We start from the raw sequence: 15,657 nt of genomic DNA on the forward strand, positions 1-15,657 counted from the left end.
TATAATGAACATGCCTAGAATGAACTACTGCGTAGAACGAACTGACCGTAAAGTCCCACTTTATCTACCTATACATTAATAACCAACTTATGCAAATGTGTACAACAAACTACTGCTATAACGAACAAACTAATATCAGGGTTTCTGCCAGAGGGTAAAATGGGTATGGCGCCATACCCAAATGTTTTTTTTTTTTTTTTTTTTTTTAAATTAACCTTCTCACAAAATTAATTATTCTTATCATCACTGTATGATTTTCTTAACCCTAACCCTAATGTAACCCATTTTCTTTCTAGAGGAGGCCCCAAATACCCCCTGTTGACTGTGGTTGCTTTCAATTTCATAGCACCATATGTCCATACCCAAAAATTTCTTTCTGGCAGAAACACTGACTATCATGGTTCTTTCCAGTTCACTATAAGAGTACTTGACTGTATCTGATTTTAATGGCACAAAGAATGATGACTATATACCCTGTACACAGAGATGATCTAACACGTACAACACGATGAAACCACAGATCAAGCCAGCTAGATATACTTACACAAAGCAATGGGTGTGCCATACTTCCCCATTAGAATTCACGATCTGCTCGTGAATGTCGAAACCATCCCCACAGCGGCGACATGCCACATTGCCTATCGACATGCTCGAACTGTGAAAACAAAAAGAAAAAGAAAGAAAACATTTAATATTACAAAGCAATGACAGCACCACGAATCTCCCCATGAAAAGTAATCTAGGAGAGTAATCCACTACAGGGCTTCTAGAATTTTTATAAAATCCACTAGCCATGGGAACAGTGATTTAATTTTTTTTACTAGCCACGATTAAAAATTCACTAGCCTTACTTTACTTTTAAATTAATACACTGGGGGTTGGGGTTGGGGCAGGATATTCATATTTACAAAATAAGACTCAACTGCAACATTTGACAAATGTTTTTCACTAGTCGTCGGGCATGGCAATAGTAGTTATTTACTAGCCCAACATTGAATATCACTAGCCATGGGAGTGGGGCTACCATAATCTGGAAACCCTGCACTGTGAGAGAAAAGCCCACTGCTTGTGAGAAATCTACTGGATGCTCCTGAATTTCAAGTGAGAAGTTTGGTTTTAAAAATTAAACAAGCATTCTATGAGTACTGCTAAAGCAATACAACATTTGAAATAAGCACTACTAGTAGCTTGTCCACAGTGGTGATCCTGTGGACAAAAGAAAACTATAAAGCAGTATCATAATTTTGAGCAACTTCTGTACTACATGTATAAAACGTAATCAGTTGTATCACATCACAAAATGTAATTAAAATATTGTGGGAAGGAAGGAAATGTTTTATTCAACGATGGACTGAACACATTTTATTTACGGTTATATGGTGTCAGATATATGGTTAAGGACCACACAGATATTGAGAGAGGAAACCCGCTGTCTCCACTTCATGGGCTACTCTTTTCGATTAGCAGCAAAGGATCTTTTCTTAACCATATGTCTGACGCCATATAACCGTAAATAAAATGTGTTGAGTGCATTGTTAAATAAAACATTTCTTTCTTTCTTTTCAATTAGCAGCAAGACAGGATAGCACATACCACAGCCTTTGATATACCAGTCATGGTGCACTGGCTGGAACGAAAAATAGCCCAATGGGCCCACCGATGGGGATCGATCCTAGACCGACTGCGCACCAAGTGAGCGCTTTACCACTGGGCAACGTTCTGCCCCTGACAGAAGGATAGGAAGGAAGGAAAAGTTTTATTTAATGATGCACTCAACACATTTTATTTACGGTTATATGGTGTCGGACATATGGTGTCGGACCACACATATATTGAAAGAGGAAACCCGCTGTCGCCACTTCATGGACTACTCTTTTCGACAAGCAGCAAGGGATATTTTATATGCACCATCCCACAGACAGGATAGCACATACCACAGCCATTGATATTCCAGTCATGGTGCACTGGCTGGAATTTGAAATAGCCCAATGGGATCACCAACGGGGATCGATTCTAGACCGACTGCGCATCAAGTGAACTCTTTACCACTGGGCTGTGTTCTGCCCCTGACAGAACGATAGAGACGAAACCTATATAGTCCCCCCCCCCCCCCCCCCCCCCCCCCCCCCCCCCCCCCCCCCCCCCCCCCCCCCCCCTGGATCGGTAGGGAACTAATAAGGAGAGTAGTTCCACACATCTAACCAAAAAAAGAGCAATGTTCATATTTTTCACTTACCACTTTCCATCTTTAGGCAAGTACAACTAGAGCACATTGATTTATTAATCATCGCCTACTGAATGTCAAACATTTAGTAATTATAATATTTCATCTTCAGTGAAAACCCACTACATTTTTCCATTGACAGCAATGGATATTATATATATACTTTCCCACAAACAGGACAGCATATACCATGGCCTTTGATATACCAGTCATGGGGCACAGGTTGAGACAGGAAACCCTCCCAATCAGACAATGGATCCACCAATGGGATTCAATCCTTTGACCCAAGCATGTCAGGACAGCACATACCATGGTGTTTAATATACCAGTCATGGGGCACAGGTTGGGATAGGAAAAACCCAATCAGACAATGGGTTCACCAAGGTGATTCAATCCTTTGACCCAAGCATGTCAGGCAAACACTCAAAAAACCCCAAAAAACCCCAAATATATATAAAACAAAAATTATTTCTAGTGTGAACCATGTGTATTACCGGTAGGTCAGAGTGTCTGCCAGTGGGTAGGGACGGTAAAATAGTGGAAATTAATGGATATATTTGTTTAGTTTTATGATAAGAGGATAATAGGACAGACCTGCTGTTTAAAATTTGTCAAAGCACCTGAAATGCAGTGCCCAATTTCAAAACATTTCAAACCCATAACCTCCTAGCTATTTCTAGTTCCAGCCAATGCACCGCGACTGGTATATCAAAGGCTGTGGTATCTGCTATCAGGTCTGTGGGATGGTGCATATAAAAGATCCCTTGCTGATAATCGAAAAGAGTAGACTATGAAGTGGCAACAGCGGGTTCCCTCTCTCAATATCTGTGTGGTCCTTAACCATATGTACGATGTCATATAACCGTAAATAAAATGTGTTAGATATTTCCTTCCTTCCATAACCTCCTAATAGGGACACTTATGGGCTGTTTTGTTTTCATTACATACCCTTGAATTATTTATTTTTTGCAGCAATCCTGTAGGTACATACAAGTATGTACACGTGTACTTGTATGCTTTTACTTTCAATCAATACCAATCCCAAAATATGAATCATGCAACAGCTCAAGTCCCAGAACCCCCGTGGTGAGTGTCGACGACCCATTGTATATCAGCTTCACAACCGACATCACCAAGGTGATTACAGACCATCTCTATTATGTAACCATGGAAACACACAGCCGGTAAAATGAATTCTGTGTTACAACAGCTAGCGCAATAATATAATTTCAATTTTATGTGTGCAATATGCATATTTTATTTTTATATATTTTTTTTATCACCTCTTTAAACACACTTGTCATACAGCGTTTTTATTCTTGTAATAAACCATGATCAAAAACATAAAAGACAATAAAATACATTGTTTTTAATTCTGAATAGATTAACACGTCTTTAACAGTCAGAAATCATAATGTATGCCAAGCCTCACATTTATAATACACCTGCTCAGTAGTAATGTGTTCGTGTAATATGGGGTCAATCTAGAATTGATCCTCATAGGTGGGCCCATTGGGCTATTTCTCATTCCAGCCAGTGCTCCACAATTGGTGTAACAAAGGTTATGGTATGTGCTATCCTGTCTGTGGGATGTTGCATATAAAAGATCCCTTGCTGCTAATTAGAAAGAAAAGCCCACTACATGGCTGCAGCAGGTTTTCTCTCTCATTATCTGTATGGTCGTTAACCATATGTCTGAAGCCATTTAACCATAACTAAAATGTGTTGAGTGTATGACATCATTAAACTAAAACATTCCTTGCAAAATTTTATCAAAGCCAGTGCACCACGACTGGTATATCAAAGGCTGTGGTATGTGCTATCCTGTCTGTGGGATTGTGCATGTAAAAGATACCTTGCTACTAATGAAAAAATGTAGCGGGGTTTCTCTCTAAGACTATCTGTCAAAATTAACAATGTTTCACATCCAATAGCCGATGATTAATAAATCAAATTTTAACTTTCATTTCATCAGTCCGACCTGAATGTGTTTCAGAGAATCCAGCGTACACTAAGCTTACACCATGAAGAACTGGACACAACTTAATGTGAAGAGCCTGCCAGGGTCAAGAGCTGACATTTGCCACAGGTGAAGCCGAATTACAGTAGAGCAAATATCAAAACGTCTTACCAATGTTTACTAAAGATAAGGTACAGGTATGGGCTGTATATCTACCTGGCACATACCTCAAAGAAAATGAAATTTTATAAGTCAAATTAAATGACACACATGCAGTGTTCGTGAGGAAAGGTTTGTTATCACCTCCACTCCCTTCACAGTCACTTGGGGCAGGACGTAGCCCAGTTGTAAAGCATTTGCTTGATGTGCGGTCGATCTAAGATTGATCCCCGTCGGTGGGCCCATTGGGCTATTTCTCGTTCCAGCCAGTGCACCACGACTGGTATATCAAAAGCTGTGGTATGTGCTATACTGTCTGTGGGATGGTGCATGTAAAAGATCCTTTGCTGTTAATCGAAAAGAATAGCCCATGAAGTAACAACAGCGGGTTTCCGCTCTCAATATCTATGTGGTTCTTAATCATATGTCCGACACCATATAACCATAAATAAAATGTGTTGAGTACGTCATTAAATTAAAACACTTCCATCCATCACAGTCACTTGGAAAGTTTACAGAGAGTGGCAAATTGATTGCCTTGCAGTAAAATATTTTAATAAATCTTATTTGAAACTTCATCTGATTGCTTGCCTATATAGCACCCTGTCAGGAGAGTGATCTACAGCTCGCCTTGATGTTGCTCATGGCAAAGACAGCACATGTTCACCAACCCACCTAATTGTATTAACATATTGTACTAAGAACACCAAACAAAAACACAGTAGAAGTAGGCACCAAACAAGTGCTTTACCACTGGGCGACGTCACACCCCACTAGCAATTATTAGTACTAATCCTCCCATTACTGGAACTACATGTATGTGACCAACAGATATGTAACATTTATTATTGTCCCATGTGAAAAAACCCACCCTTAGAATTACTGTGTAGTAATCACCTTGGTCTGAGACACCATCTAGACTTATTTAACATGTTATTTCATTTTATCTCCAACTACAACCCTTAATTTTTAAACATGACACCCAAAGAGCAGTTTATTATTATTATGAAAAATCAGGACCCAGCCAACATAGGTGTTATTTGCAAGTTGGTTTTCCAATATAATGAATAGACTGTAGTAGTGACATACATGTATGTGTATATATGTATGTAAAAATATAGTCATTAATTGTTTGTTGATATTGCAACTTTCTAATGTTATTTTGTGCACTCTGTTCCCATGTGGAATGTTTAAATGCAATAAATTTTATCTTATCTTATTTTATCTTATCTGTACGGTACTTGGTCTCCAGCAATTTCTACTTGCCTGAGGCAAGGGGCGAGTTTATTAGTTTCTACCCATGGATGACCCCATACAGAAAAAGCAGCCTTTATCAGTGACCAGTTTTCAAACAGGGGCAATTTAAAAATAAAATGCAAGCACTTATTACAATATGGACAAAAAGCCCGTGTCCACATCCAAATGTTATAACATTTTATAGAAATATGTGGCATTATACAGTGAATGCACTCTATATTACAGGCCTCTCCACTTCACTTGGCACAGAATTTCAAATGCATGTATTAAAGGACAGCAATTCCATACATTAAAAAAATATATAATAATAATAATAACAAGCATTCTGGCAGTATTTCTGAAGCTTATCAGGCCCAACAAATTTTCATATCTCCTAAAGTCAAGGACCACATGCTAACTCTATGAAAAATGGATAAATCGCCATGAAAGTTAAACTGGTTATAATGTGTAACAATAGTTTCATCTTATTTTCATATACTTACTATTTGTGACACCCAATAGCCGATGTGTATTTTTTGTGCTGGGGTGTCGTTAAACATTCATTCATTCATTCATTCACTCAATATCTCGAGGCATTGTAAAAAACCCTATATAGCTAATAAGCATCGTAACACTTAAGCAAAATAATGAAAGCAGTACACAGAACCACTCACCACTTCCCATCTTTGGGCGAGCTAGTATTATATATTAGGCAAGTGAGAACAACTGCTCCGTTCATATAGAAAGGCCTGTGTTATACAGAAGTATTGGCAGTTGTATATTTTACCAAGTGAATGTCAATAAACACAGAACAACTGAGCAGGGCTTCTGCCAGAGGGTAAATTAGTAATACTTTAAAATTACTTACCCGACAATCTTGGAAATTAATGGATATATTTTAATAATTTTTAGACAGATGAAAGTAAGAGAACTGCATGTTGTTTAACATTTGTTAAAGCACTTGAAATGAAGTGTTCACATTTCAAACTCGTATACCTCGATCCTAGTAGGGGTATTTATCATCCGTTTACTTTTATTATGTAACTTCAGAAAGCCTGTTGAGGTCTACATCTGTATTGCTAGTTTATATACGCCTACTGAAACGTACAGTGTACACAAACCTGTTTTTGAGCCATTGTAAACAGGTGACAATCACCTGTCTGCAATAGGAATTTCACAACCAATCTCTAAGCTAATGGATACGTGTATATTGGTCTTATACTTTTTTATAACCTGTAAAGGCATTGTCCACAGAAATTTCTATTTCTATTACACAATATTAGGGTTGAAAGCATATTATGTTTTAGTACATTTATTGCCAGTGTAAAAAAAAAGAAGAAGAAAGGAATTGGAAATTGTATTTGTAAGTCAAATGTAAAAATTTGTACAGTGTATTTATTGGATATGCCAATATAATGAATATTTCAGTTTTTTAAATTTACAAATGTTGCAAATGAAATATGGATGAAAACCTAGCAAAGACAAAGTGGGAGGATTTTAATTTTTTTTGTTACTAGAGCACATTAATTAATTAATTATCAGCTATTGGATGTCAAACATTTAGTGGAAACCTGCTATATTTCTCCATTAGTAGCAAGGGATCATTTATATGCACCATTCCACAGACAGGATAGCACATACCATGGCCTTTGATATACCAGCCGTGATGCACTGGCCCATCAACAGGTATGAATCTTAGACTGGTAGAGCATCATGTGAATGCTTTACCACTGGGCTATGTCCGGCCCTTCAGATGCGATAAAATTACATTGCATTCAGAATCTTTGTGATTATGTTGGGTTACAGCTGGCCTTCATTTTTACCATTTACCACTTTAATAATTACAATAAATATATTATTTTTTTCTTCATATTTATCTAAAAAAAATAAAAAAATAAAAATTTTAATAATAAAAAAGAAAGAATGAATGAAAACAAATGACACATTAATTCCAATTTTTGTTTTTATCAATGGCTACATGTATGTCGTGCAATAATTACAGAAAATTAAATCTGAAAATGACCGGTCCAATGGATCAACATGCATTAAAGTATTTTTCTCTCTTCCATCTTTAAATTTAAAAAAAAAAAAAGAAAACAATTAGTATATATTTGTATTGTTTTCACCAGGTAGCTTAGTTAAAATGTGTGAACAGACTCAGAAAACATTGAGTATAACAACCAATACTTTTTCTCATGGTCATCCTGAACAACAGAAAATACTGAGTATAACAACCAATACTTTTCTCATGGTCATCCTGAATAAGAGAAAACACTGAGTATAACAACCAATACCTTTTCTCATGGTCATCCTGAATAACAGAAAACACAGAGTATAACAACCAATACCTTTTCTCATGGTCATCCTGAATAACAGAAAACATTGAGTATGACAACCAATTGATACCTTTTTTTATGGTCATCCTGAATAACAGAAAACACTGAGTATGACAACCAATACCTTTTCTCATGGTCATCCTGAATAACAGAAGTAAGAGCAGCCATTGCCTCATTCAGCGAATGGCCGCTGTCATCATGTGTTACGTTGGCAAGTCTCCGTCGCTGAAACAAAGGACTGCCCGTCTTTTCATTCAGACGCTGCAGTTTAAATCCTCTTTTCTCACTCCTTGTAGCCATTTATAGAATCTTCTTTTATTAATCCTTTTACCAATGTTTGGCCATTTATAGAATCCTCTGTTACTACAGTAACTCCTTTTCTCAAGTATTAGCCATTTAGACTCTATCCACTCCTAATTGCAGTTGCTTAGAATCTTCTTTTATACTCCTTTTACAAAGTATTGGACATTTATAGAATCCACTTTTACTAATCCTTTTACAAAGTACATGCATTGGCCAATTATAGAATCATCTTTGAATACTCCTCTTGCCAAGTATTGGCCATACACAATTATCTTTATATATAATACTCCTTTTACGAAGTAAATGTATTGGCCATACACAATCCTCTTTATATATAATACTCCTTTTACCAAGTAAATGTATTGGCCATACACAATCCTCTTTATATATAATATTCCTTTTACCAAGTAAATGTATTGGCCATACACAATCCTCTTTATATATAATATTCCTTTTACCAAGTACATACAATGGCCATTCAGAATCCTCTTTTCTCAGTCCAAATTTGAGCAAGTATTGCCCATTTATTCTCCTCTTTTATTAATCCTTTTACCAAGTATTCACTCCTAATTTTAGCTGTTTAAAATCTTCTTTGGTCACTCCTTTGCCAAGTACTGACCATTCAGAAGCCTCTTTTCTCATTTGTTTTAACCATTTACTTGAAAAGCAAACCAACAACCAACACACACAAAATTTAGAATTCGAACAGACAATAATATGGGAAAAAACACAACCCAAAACAATTGTCTTCACTCAAGTAGAACAACAATTATATGTACAAATGTATACGTAGAGGACACAGAAATCCAGATTTTTATGCGACAATTATCCTCGAGGTAACTGGTGTGTTTTCCCCCTAATGATCACCAGTCTGCTGTACAAAAAACAAGGTGATTGATTAGGCAATAAACATCCAGGTAGGCGGTCAGGTGACAGCTGTGTTTTGTACACACAATGTGACATACACACATTTGTTGAGGCACACACAAATGAGATCTCTCTATTATTTTATATTTATTCATTTCATCGTAACAGACAAAATCCTGACATCATACAGTATATATATGTGTGTACAATGAATGATATATGTCAATATGAACTCTGGTCATTGTCGATGGATGTGTACTAGTAATCCATAGCCACGAGCAGTGATATAACGTGTACCTGAATAATTAATAAACCAATGCATATCCAGGCCACAAATTTAGCAGAATTCTGCACTTCCACGAATCTCAGATTTCGAAGAAGAAGATTATATGGAATCCCAAAATATCTGGATTACATCCTTTTTACGATTCATGTGAAATCTTAAAACAATTCCCAATGACTGATATCCTCAAATACATTTCTACACAAACAAATGTAAAAACCAACACAAATCGTCACAATACAAACAAACACATCTACAAGCAACCATGTTTTCACTTAATTACGCAAGGGTCAAGAATGCACAGCTTCAACAGTTACACCATCAGGTGTGCTATCTGTTTCACTGTCGTGTAATGTTGCTTAATTTTCCGAGTGACATCACCAGTAAACGCAGCCATGTAGCCAATGAACAGCGCCCTGTAAGTTATAGTGTATACATGGACATTGTACAGTGTAAACTTCAAATGGAAAGTCCAACTGACTAGCATTCCACAGTGCTTGCCCAACTGTTTACGATAGTCTACACAGGTGAAGTTTACTGGATCCTGACCCACCCCAAGTATAAATGTGGCCAATTTTCTGCATTGCGTAACAAGAATGATGGACATGTACATATAACTGCCGATGAAAATAAGAAGACATTTTCACTAGTCTACTGGACAAGTTGAAAACAGTTGTACATACATGTACAAATGGAGATTAGCTGAAATGACCGACAAAGTTTGGTTGTTTTTAAACAACACCACTAGAGCACATTGATTTATTAATCATCAGCAATTAGATGTCAAACATTTGATGATTATAACTTGTAGTCATCAGAGGAAATCCACTACATTTCTCCGTTAGCAGCAAGGGATCTTTTATATGCACTTTCCCACAGACAGGAAAGTACATACCATTGCCGTTGACCAGTTGTGGTGATGACTGAAATAATGTTTAACGGTACATCAGCATGACAAAGATGTCGGCTATTAATTGGGTGTCAAACAATGCAGACCAGCTTATACATGCACATGTAAGTATGCCAATGACGTTAAAGTTTGAGTTGTTTAACAACACCACTAGAGCACATTGATTTATTAATCATCGACTACTGGAAGGAAAGAAATGTTTTATTTAACAATGCACTCAACATATTTTATGTACGGTTATATGGCGTCAGACATATGGTTAAGGACCACACAGATATTGGAAGAGGAAACCCGCTGTCGTCACTTCATGAGCTATTCATTTTGATTAGCAGCAAGGGATCTTTTATATGCACCATACCACAGACATATGTCAGTTGTGGTGCACTGGATGGAGCAAAAAATAGCCCAATGAGCCCACCAACAGGGATCGATCCTAGACCGACCACACATCAAGCGAGCGCTTTACCACAAGGCTACGTCCCGCCCCAGCTATTGAATGTCAAACATTTGATAATTGTGACATATAGTCTTAGAGAGGAAACCTGCTACATTTTCCCATTAGTACTAGGAGTCGGGGATCTTTTATATGCGCCATCCTATAGACAGGATAGCACATACCACGACCTTTGATATACCAGCTGTGGTGCATTGGGTAAAATGAGAAATAGCCCAATGGGCCCTCCAACGGGGATCGATCCCAAACCAACTGCATGTCAGGCGAGCACTTTACCAGTGGCATACATCCCGCCCGTTGATGAAACTGGTTGTACATCTATGCACATGCAGATGTATAGATCAGTTGAAATGATTGAACGAATGTTTAACGATACCCCAGCATGACAAAGACAAAGACGTCTGCTACTGCGTGTGAAACAATGCAGATGAGTTGAATACTCAGTTCATACATGCATATGGAGGTATGCCAATGAGGATTTCTGAGAATGTCTCTATTGTAAAGACTACTGTAGTTTTTGTGTATCTTTTATCAGTCTGCGTTGTTCACAAACAAGTAAACCCAGAGTTGCAAGACCAGTTCTTTTGTCCAGTTAAACACTGTGCCAACTGCTTACAGTTCTATATATCAGAGTCCAAGCAGATAGGGTTACATTACCATCGGAAGACGACTCTCGGCTGACAATGAAAATGAGTGAACTGATCTGTGTTGAATGTCCATCTAATGCCTACCATAAAACATGATATTTAGCACTGGAAATGAAACATCTAAAGAGAAAAAAATAAATCCTGTAACAAGATTTACAAGGCTCGATCTAAATGTAAGAATGCTTGTGTTGACCGTTGTAACAAACTTGTCTGACCGGACAAGTCAACTGATAATTACATCAGGGGAAGGTCGGGTAAGGGTTCAACTGCCTCGCCCCACCCTACCCTCACCCTGAATGATGGGCAAAAATTACTAGAGATGTTCCGGTAAAATTAGCTAGCCTAAAAGCTTTTCACCGTGTATTTCCTACATTGATGATTCTACTCAAAATATATTTATTGTAATCCAAATAATAATACATAGCGATTCGTTTGTAACCCTAGTTACATGTAGCTGCAGGTTTGGCACATGTAGTAATGCTAAATAAATATGAATAAACCTTGTTATTCAGATTCAAGCATCTTTGTTTAATTTGATGAAAAAGTCGGCCTTACTGAAGTGCAATGGCTAATTTTCCTCCAGGGAGAACCACCTGGTGAAGCTTTGTGCCTCATGTATAATTTTTTTTTTTTTTTTCATTTGTTTCTGTCTCAGGCACCAATGGACAAGCCAGAGCCTAAATTAAAAAATGTTTAGTGTCTAAACTCAAATTTCTAATAATGTCGCACACAAACATGTACAGTTTATATGGTGTTGCCATGATGTTAAAATCTCAGACTTCATTATTATGCATGCAGTCACCAGCCTAGACTCTAAACATATTATAAGCACAAGGCCAGGTTTTACCATTTACATACCTGTATATATACAGAAAACACGATTTCCATTGATATGTCAATCCTTTACAACCCCCTCCACCCATCCTAAAGGTTAGTGCTTTTATTAAAGTATTAAAAAAGATAAAAAATTTAATGACACCACTAGAGCTAACTGATCTATTAATCATTAGCTAGTGGATGTCAAACATTTGGTAAATCTGACATATACTCTTACAGAGGAAACCTGCTACATTTTTTCCATTAATTAGTAGCAAGGGATCTTTTATATGAAGTGTATGCACCATCCCACAGACAGGATAGCACATACCATAGCCTTTGCTATACCAGTCAAGGTGCACTGGCTGGAATGAGAAATAGCCCAATGAGCCCACCGATGGGGATCGATCCTAGACTGACCGTGCATCAGGTGAATGCTTTATCACTGGGCTATGTTACGCCCTAAAGTATTAAAGTGATTACCATTTAACAACACCATCCTGACTGATAAAACTAAGAGCCGTCATGGCCTTGTCTAGAAGTATTCCACACTCATCGTGAGTGTGTTTTATTAAAGTATTAAAGTGATTACCATTTAACAACACCATCCTGACTGATAAAACTAAGAGCCGTCATGGCCTTGTCTAGAAGTATTCCACACTCATCGTGAGTGTGTTTTATTAAAGTATTAAAGTGATTACCATTTAACAACACCATCCTGACTGATAAAACTAAGAGCCGTCATGGCCTTGTCTAGAAGTATTCCAGGCTCATCGTGAGTGTTTTACTAAAGTATTAAAGTGATTACCATTTAACAACACCATCCTGACTGATAAAACTAAGAGCCGTCATGGCCTTGTCTAGAAGTATTCCAGGCTCATCGTGAGTGTTTTACTAAAGTATTAAAGTGATTACCATTTAACAACACCATCCTGACTGATAAAACTAAGAGCCGTCATGGCCTTGTCTAGAAGTATTCCAGACTCATCGTGAGTGTGTTTTATTAAAGTATTAAAATGATTACCTTTTAACACCACTGCCCTGACTGATAAAACTAAGGGCAGCCATGGCCTCATCAAGAGGGGTTCCAGACTCATCGTGAGTTTGCTTTATTAAAGTATAAATCTTTTAACAGCACTGTCCTGACTGATAAAACTAAGGGCAGTCATGGCCTCATCGAGAGGGGTTCCAGACTCATCATGAGTGTGTTTTATTAAAGTATTAAAGTGATTACCTTTTAACAGCACCGTCCTGACTGATAAAAATAAAGGCAGCCATGGCCTCATCGAGAGGGGTTCCAGAATCATCTTGAGTGTGTTTTATTAAAGTATTAAAGTGATTACCTTGTTCCAGGCTCACCATGTCATGAGCATGTTTTATTAAAATATTAAAGTGATTACCGTGTTCCAGGCTCACCATGTCATGAGCATGTTTTATTAAAATATTAAACAGTGTTCGAGATTAAAAAATTGGGGCAGTATCCCAGTTGGATACTAACATTTCAAAATCTGGTATCCCACCTGAGAATTTAGTATCCCACTTAAATGAAATTCATAAATAACATCGTAACAAACTTGGACGGCACTGTTCTCATTAAGCCGCAATCGACATCGCGGAATTCGTGAAATTCACAATCAAGGTAGTACTAAACCAAATAACTTCTGGCTGGGTCAAAGTTCGAGGTGCACCCAACTTTTGATAGAGAAGTGAACACCACAAGTCCTGTGATTGGTTATAAATGTGAGTGTGTTGGTTGTAAAAAATAATAGTTTCATCTGGGTAAAAAAAATGTGCAATTTTATTTCATCTAGTACCAATGTGTCAAGTAGCCTTGTGCTTGAAACATGTATGGGGTACCTGTAAAAAAAAGTACTCGAATTTTGTGCAAAACTAGGGTAGTCATAGACACTACCCGTTATCTCAGAAACGAGCAGCTTGACCCCAATTTTTTTCTGATTCACTTTAAGTGTAAGGGGTGGTAGTATTTATATCCGTGGAGTTTATGTCGGTTGATACGTTGCAGGTAAGAGTTTTAGCCAAATATGTTACTATTGTCGTCTATGGGATTTGATTTGGTAGCACATATAGCACATATTCAGTGCATAATAAAAAATATTATGATTTTGTCATTTTATTTAATTAAACTATACTGGTTGATTAATTAGCCATCACTCGATCATGCAAGTTCACAATGACCTTGACCTTGACAATACTAGCTGTACATGGCTCTGAATGGAGTTTGAATCAAAGTTAGCACTGAAGAAAAGTTGGTTTTGGCCTATAATTCATACTGTAAAGATTTCAATAATTTCTTTTTACATGGTATTTGACTTGCCATATACAACTGCTCTTAAATATGGTATTATATATAGGCAACCTGAACTAAGATTTTAATAGCAATTTATTTTTATATTAAAAATAGCATGTGCCAATAGTGGGTTAATGTCTTTAGTTTCCATTAACATTGTTAATTGTTTATGTATGAAATTCTGAAAACTCAAATTTGTAAAGAAGTTGATTTTTATTGTCATTTTGACATATTTATAGGGTGGTAAGTTATATTTTAGACAAATTTGTAGTTTTATGCAAAATTTAAAGTATATTTGAAGAAAAACTTTACCGAAAACATAATTAAATTTGTTGTCACTATTGTGCCTTCTGTTCTTATTTGTACATAACAATAAGGTTGTTAAACATATACTTAGATCTCCAAATCATTTTTTTTTTTTAATAATCACTTTGTTAGCTCTCATGAAAAGCATTTTGAGTTTATACTAGATTCAGAACCAATTTTTTCAGATTTGATTATCTGCCTTGGATTAAGTTGATAATTTATTTTATTGTTAAAGCTGTATTACCTAATGTTACTAGCTAAATAAAATGCTGGATTACAGATTGTAGGAATACATCTAATGTACATATTGTATTCATCCGGATTAGAAAATAAGGCAAGAAAATAGATGTTCGGGTAATTTTGTCATTTAAAAATAGTTTTTTTCAGTAATTAATCAAAAATAAATGTGTTAAAGCTGCATGATTATTCCAGATATCACAACTATTAAAACCTCCAACTACAGTAGGCTATAAATAAAATATAGTCAGGAATATTGGTGGCTGCCAATAGTTTTGATGGTTCATTATGAAAATCAGCATGGCCGATGGATTTGAAATTCCCACACCTGGTAACTTGAAGACACCCACACCCAGCATACAGGATTTCCTCCCAACACTAATGTTCAGGACATTAAGTCATTACTTCATACAGGTACAGTCATGTTTGTGTTTCCTTCCTCAGCCAGTGTATTTTTTTAATACTGATATTTCTTCGATGTGCCTGTTAAGGTCTTCATAATCTAGGGGTGAATCAAGTGCATGTGTTTTAATGGAATTCTTTAAAGGGGTAGAGGTACTCTGACTATCTTTGTTGTTTTAAAACATTTTGTTGTTTAATATGACATATTG

At 36.7% G+C, this 15,657-nt stretch overlaps 1 protein-coding gene across 12 annotated transcripts in view; it reads right to left on the reverse strand.

Moving 5' to 3' along the window:
• The window catches only part of LOC121372738 (LIM and senescent cell antigen-like-containing domain protein 1), a 66,482-nt gene that overhangs the window by 34,016 nt on the left and 16,809 nt on the right, over positions 1–15,657 (reverse strand). For 8 of the 12 annotated variants that reach the window (XM_041499286.1, XM_041499284.1, XM_041499262.1 and 5 more), the window contains one exon: positions 545–655. In XM_041499286.1, the coding sequence (XP_041355220.1) occupies positions 545–655 (111 nt within the window). Of the gene's footprint in view, positions 1–544; positions 656–8,039; positions 9,607–13,429; positions 13,573–15,657 lie in introns of those variants that run through there. The other 4 variants (XM_041499272.1, XM_041499224.1, XM_041499251.1 and 1 more) reach the window with 3 other exon arrangements.

Source organism: Gigantopelta aegis, chromosome 1, assembly GCF_016097555.1.
Source record: "Gigantopelta aegis isolate Gae_Host chromosome 1, Gae_host_genome, whole genome shotgun sequence".
NCBI lineage: Eukaryota > Metazoa > Mollusca > Gastropoda > Neomphalida > Peltospiridae > Gigantopelta > Gigantopelta aegis.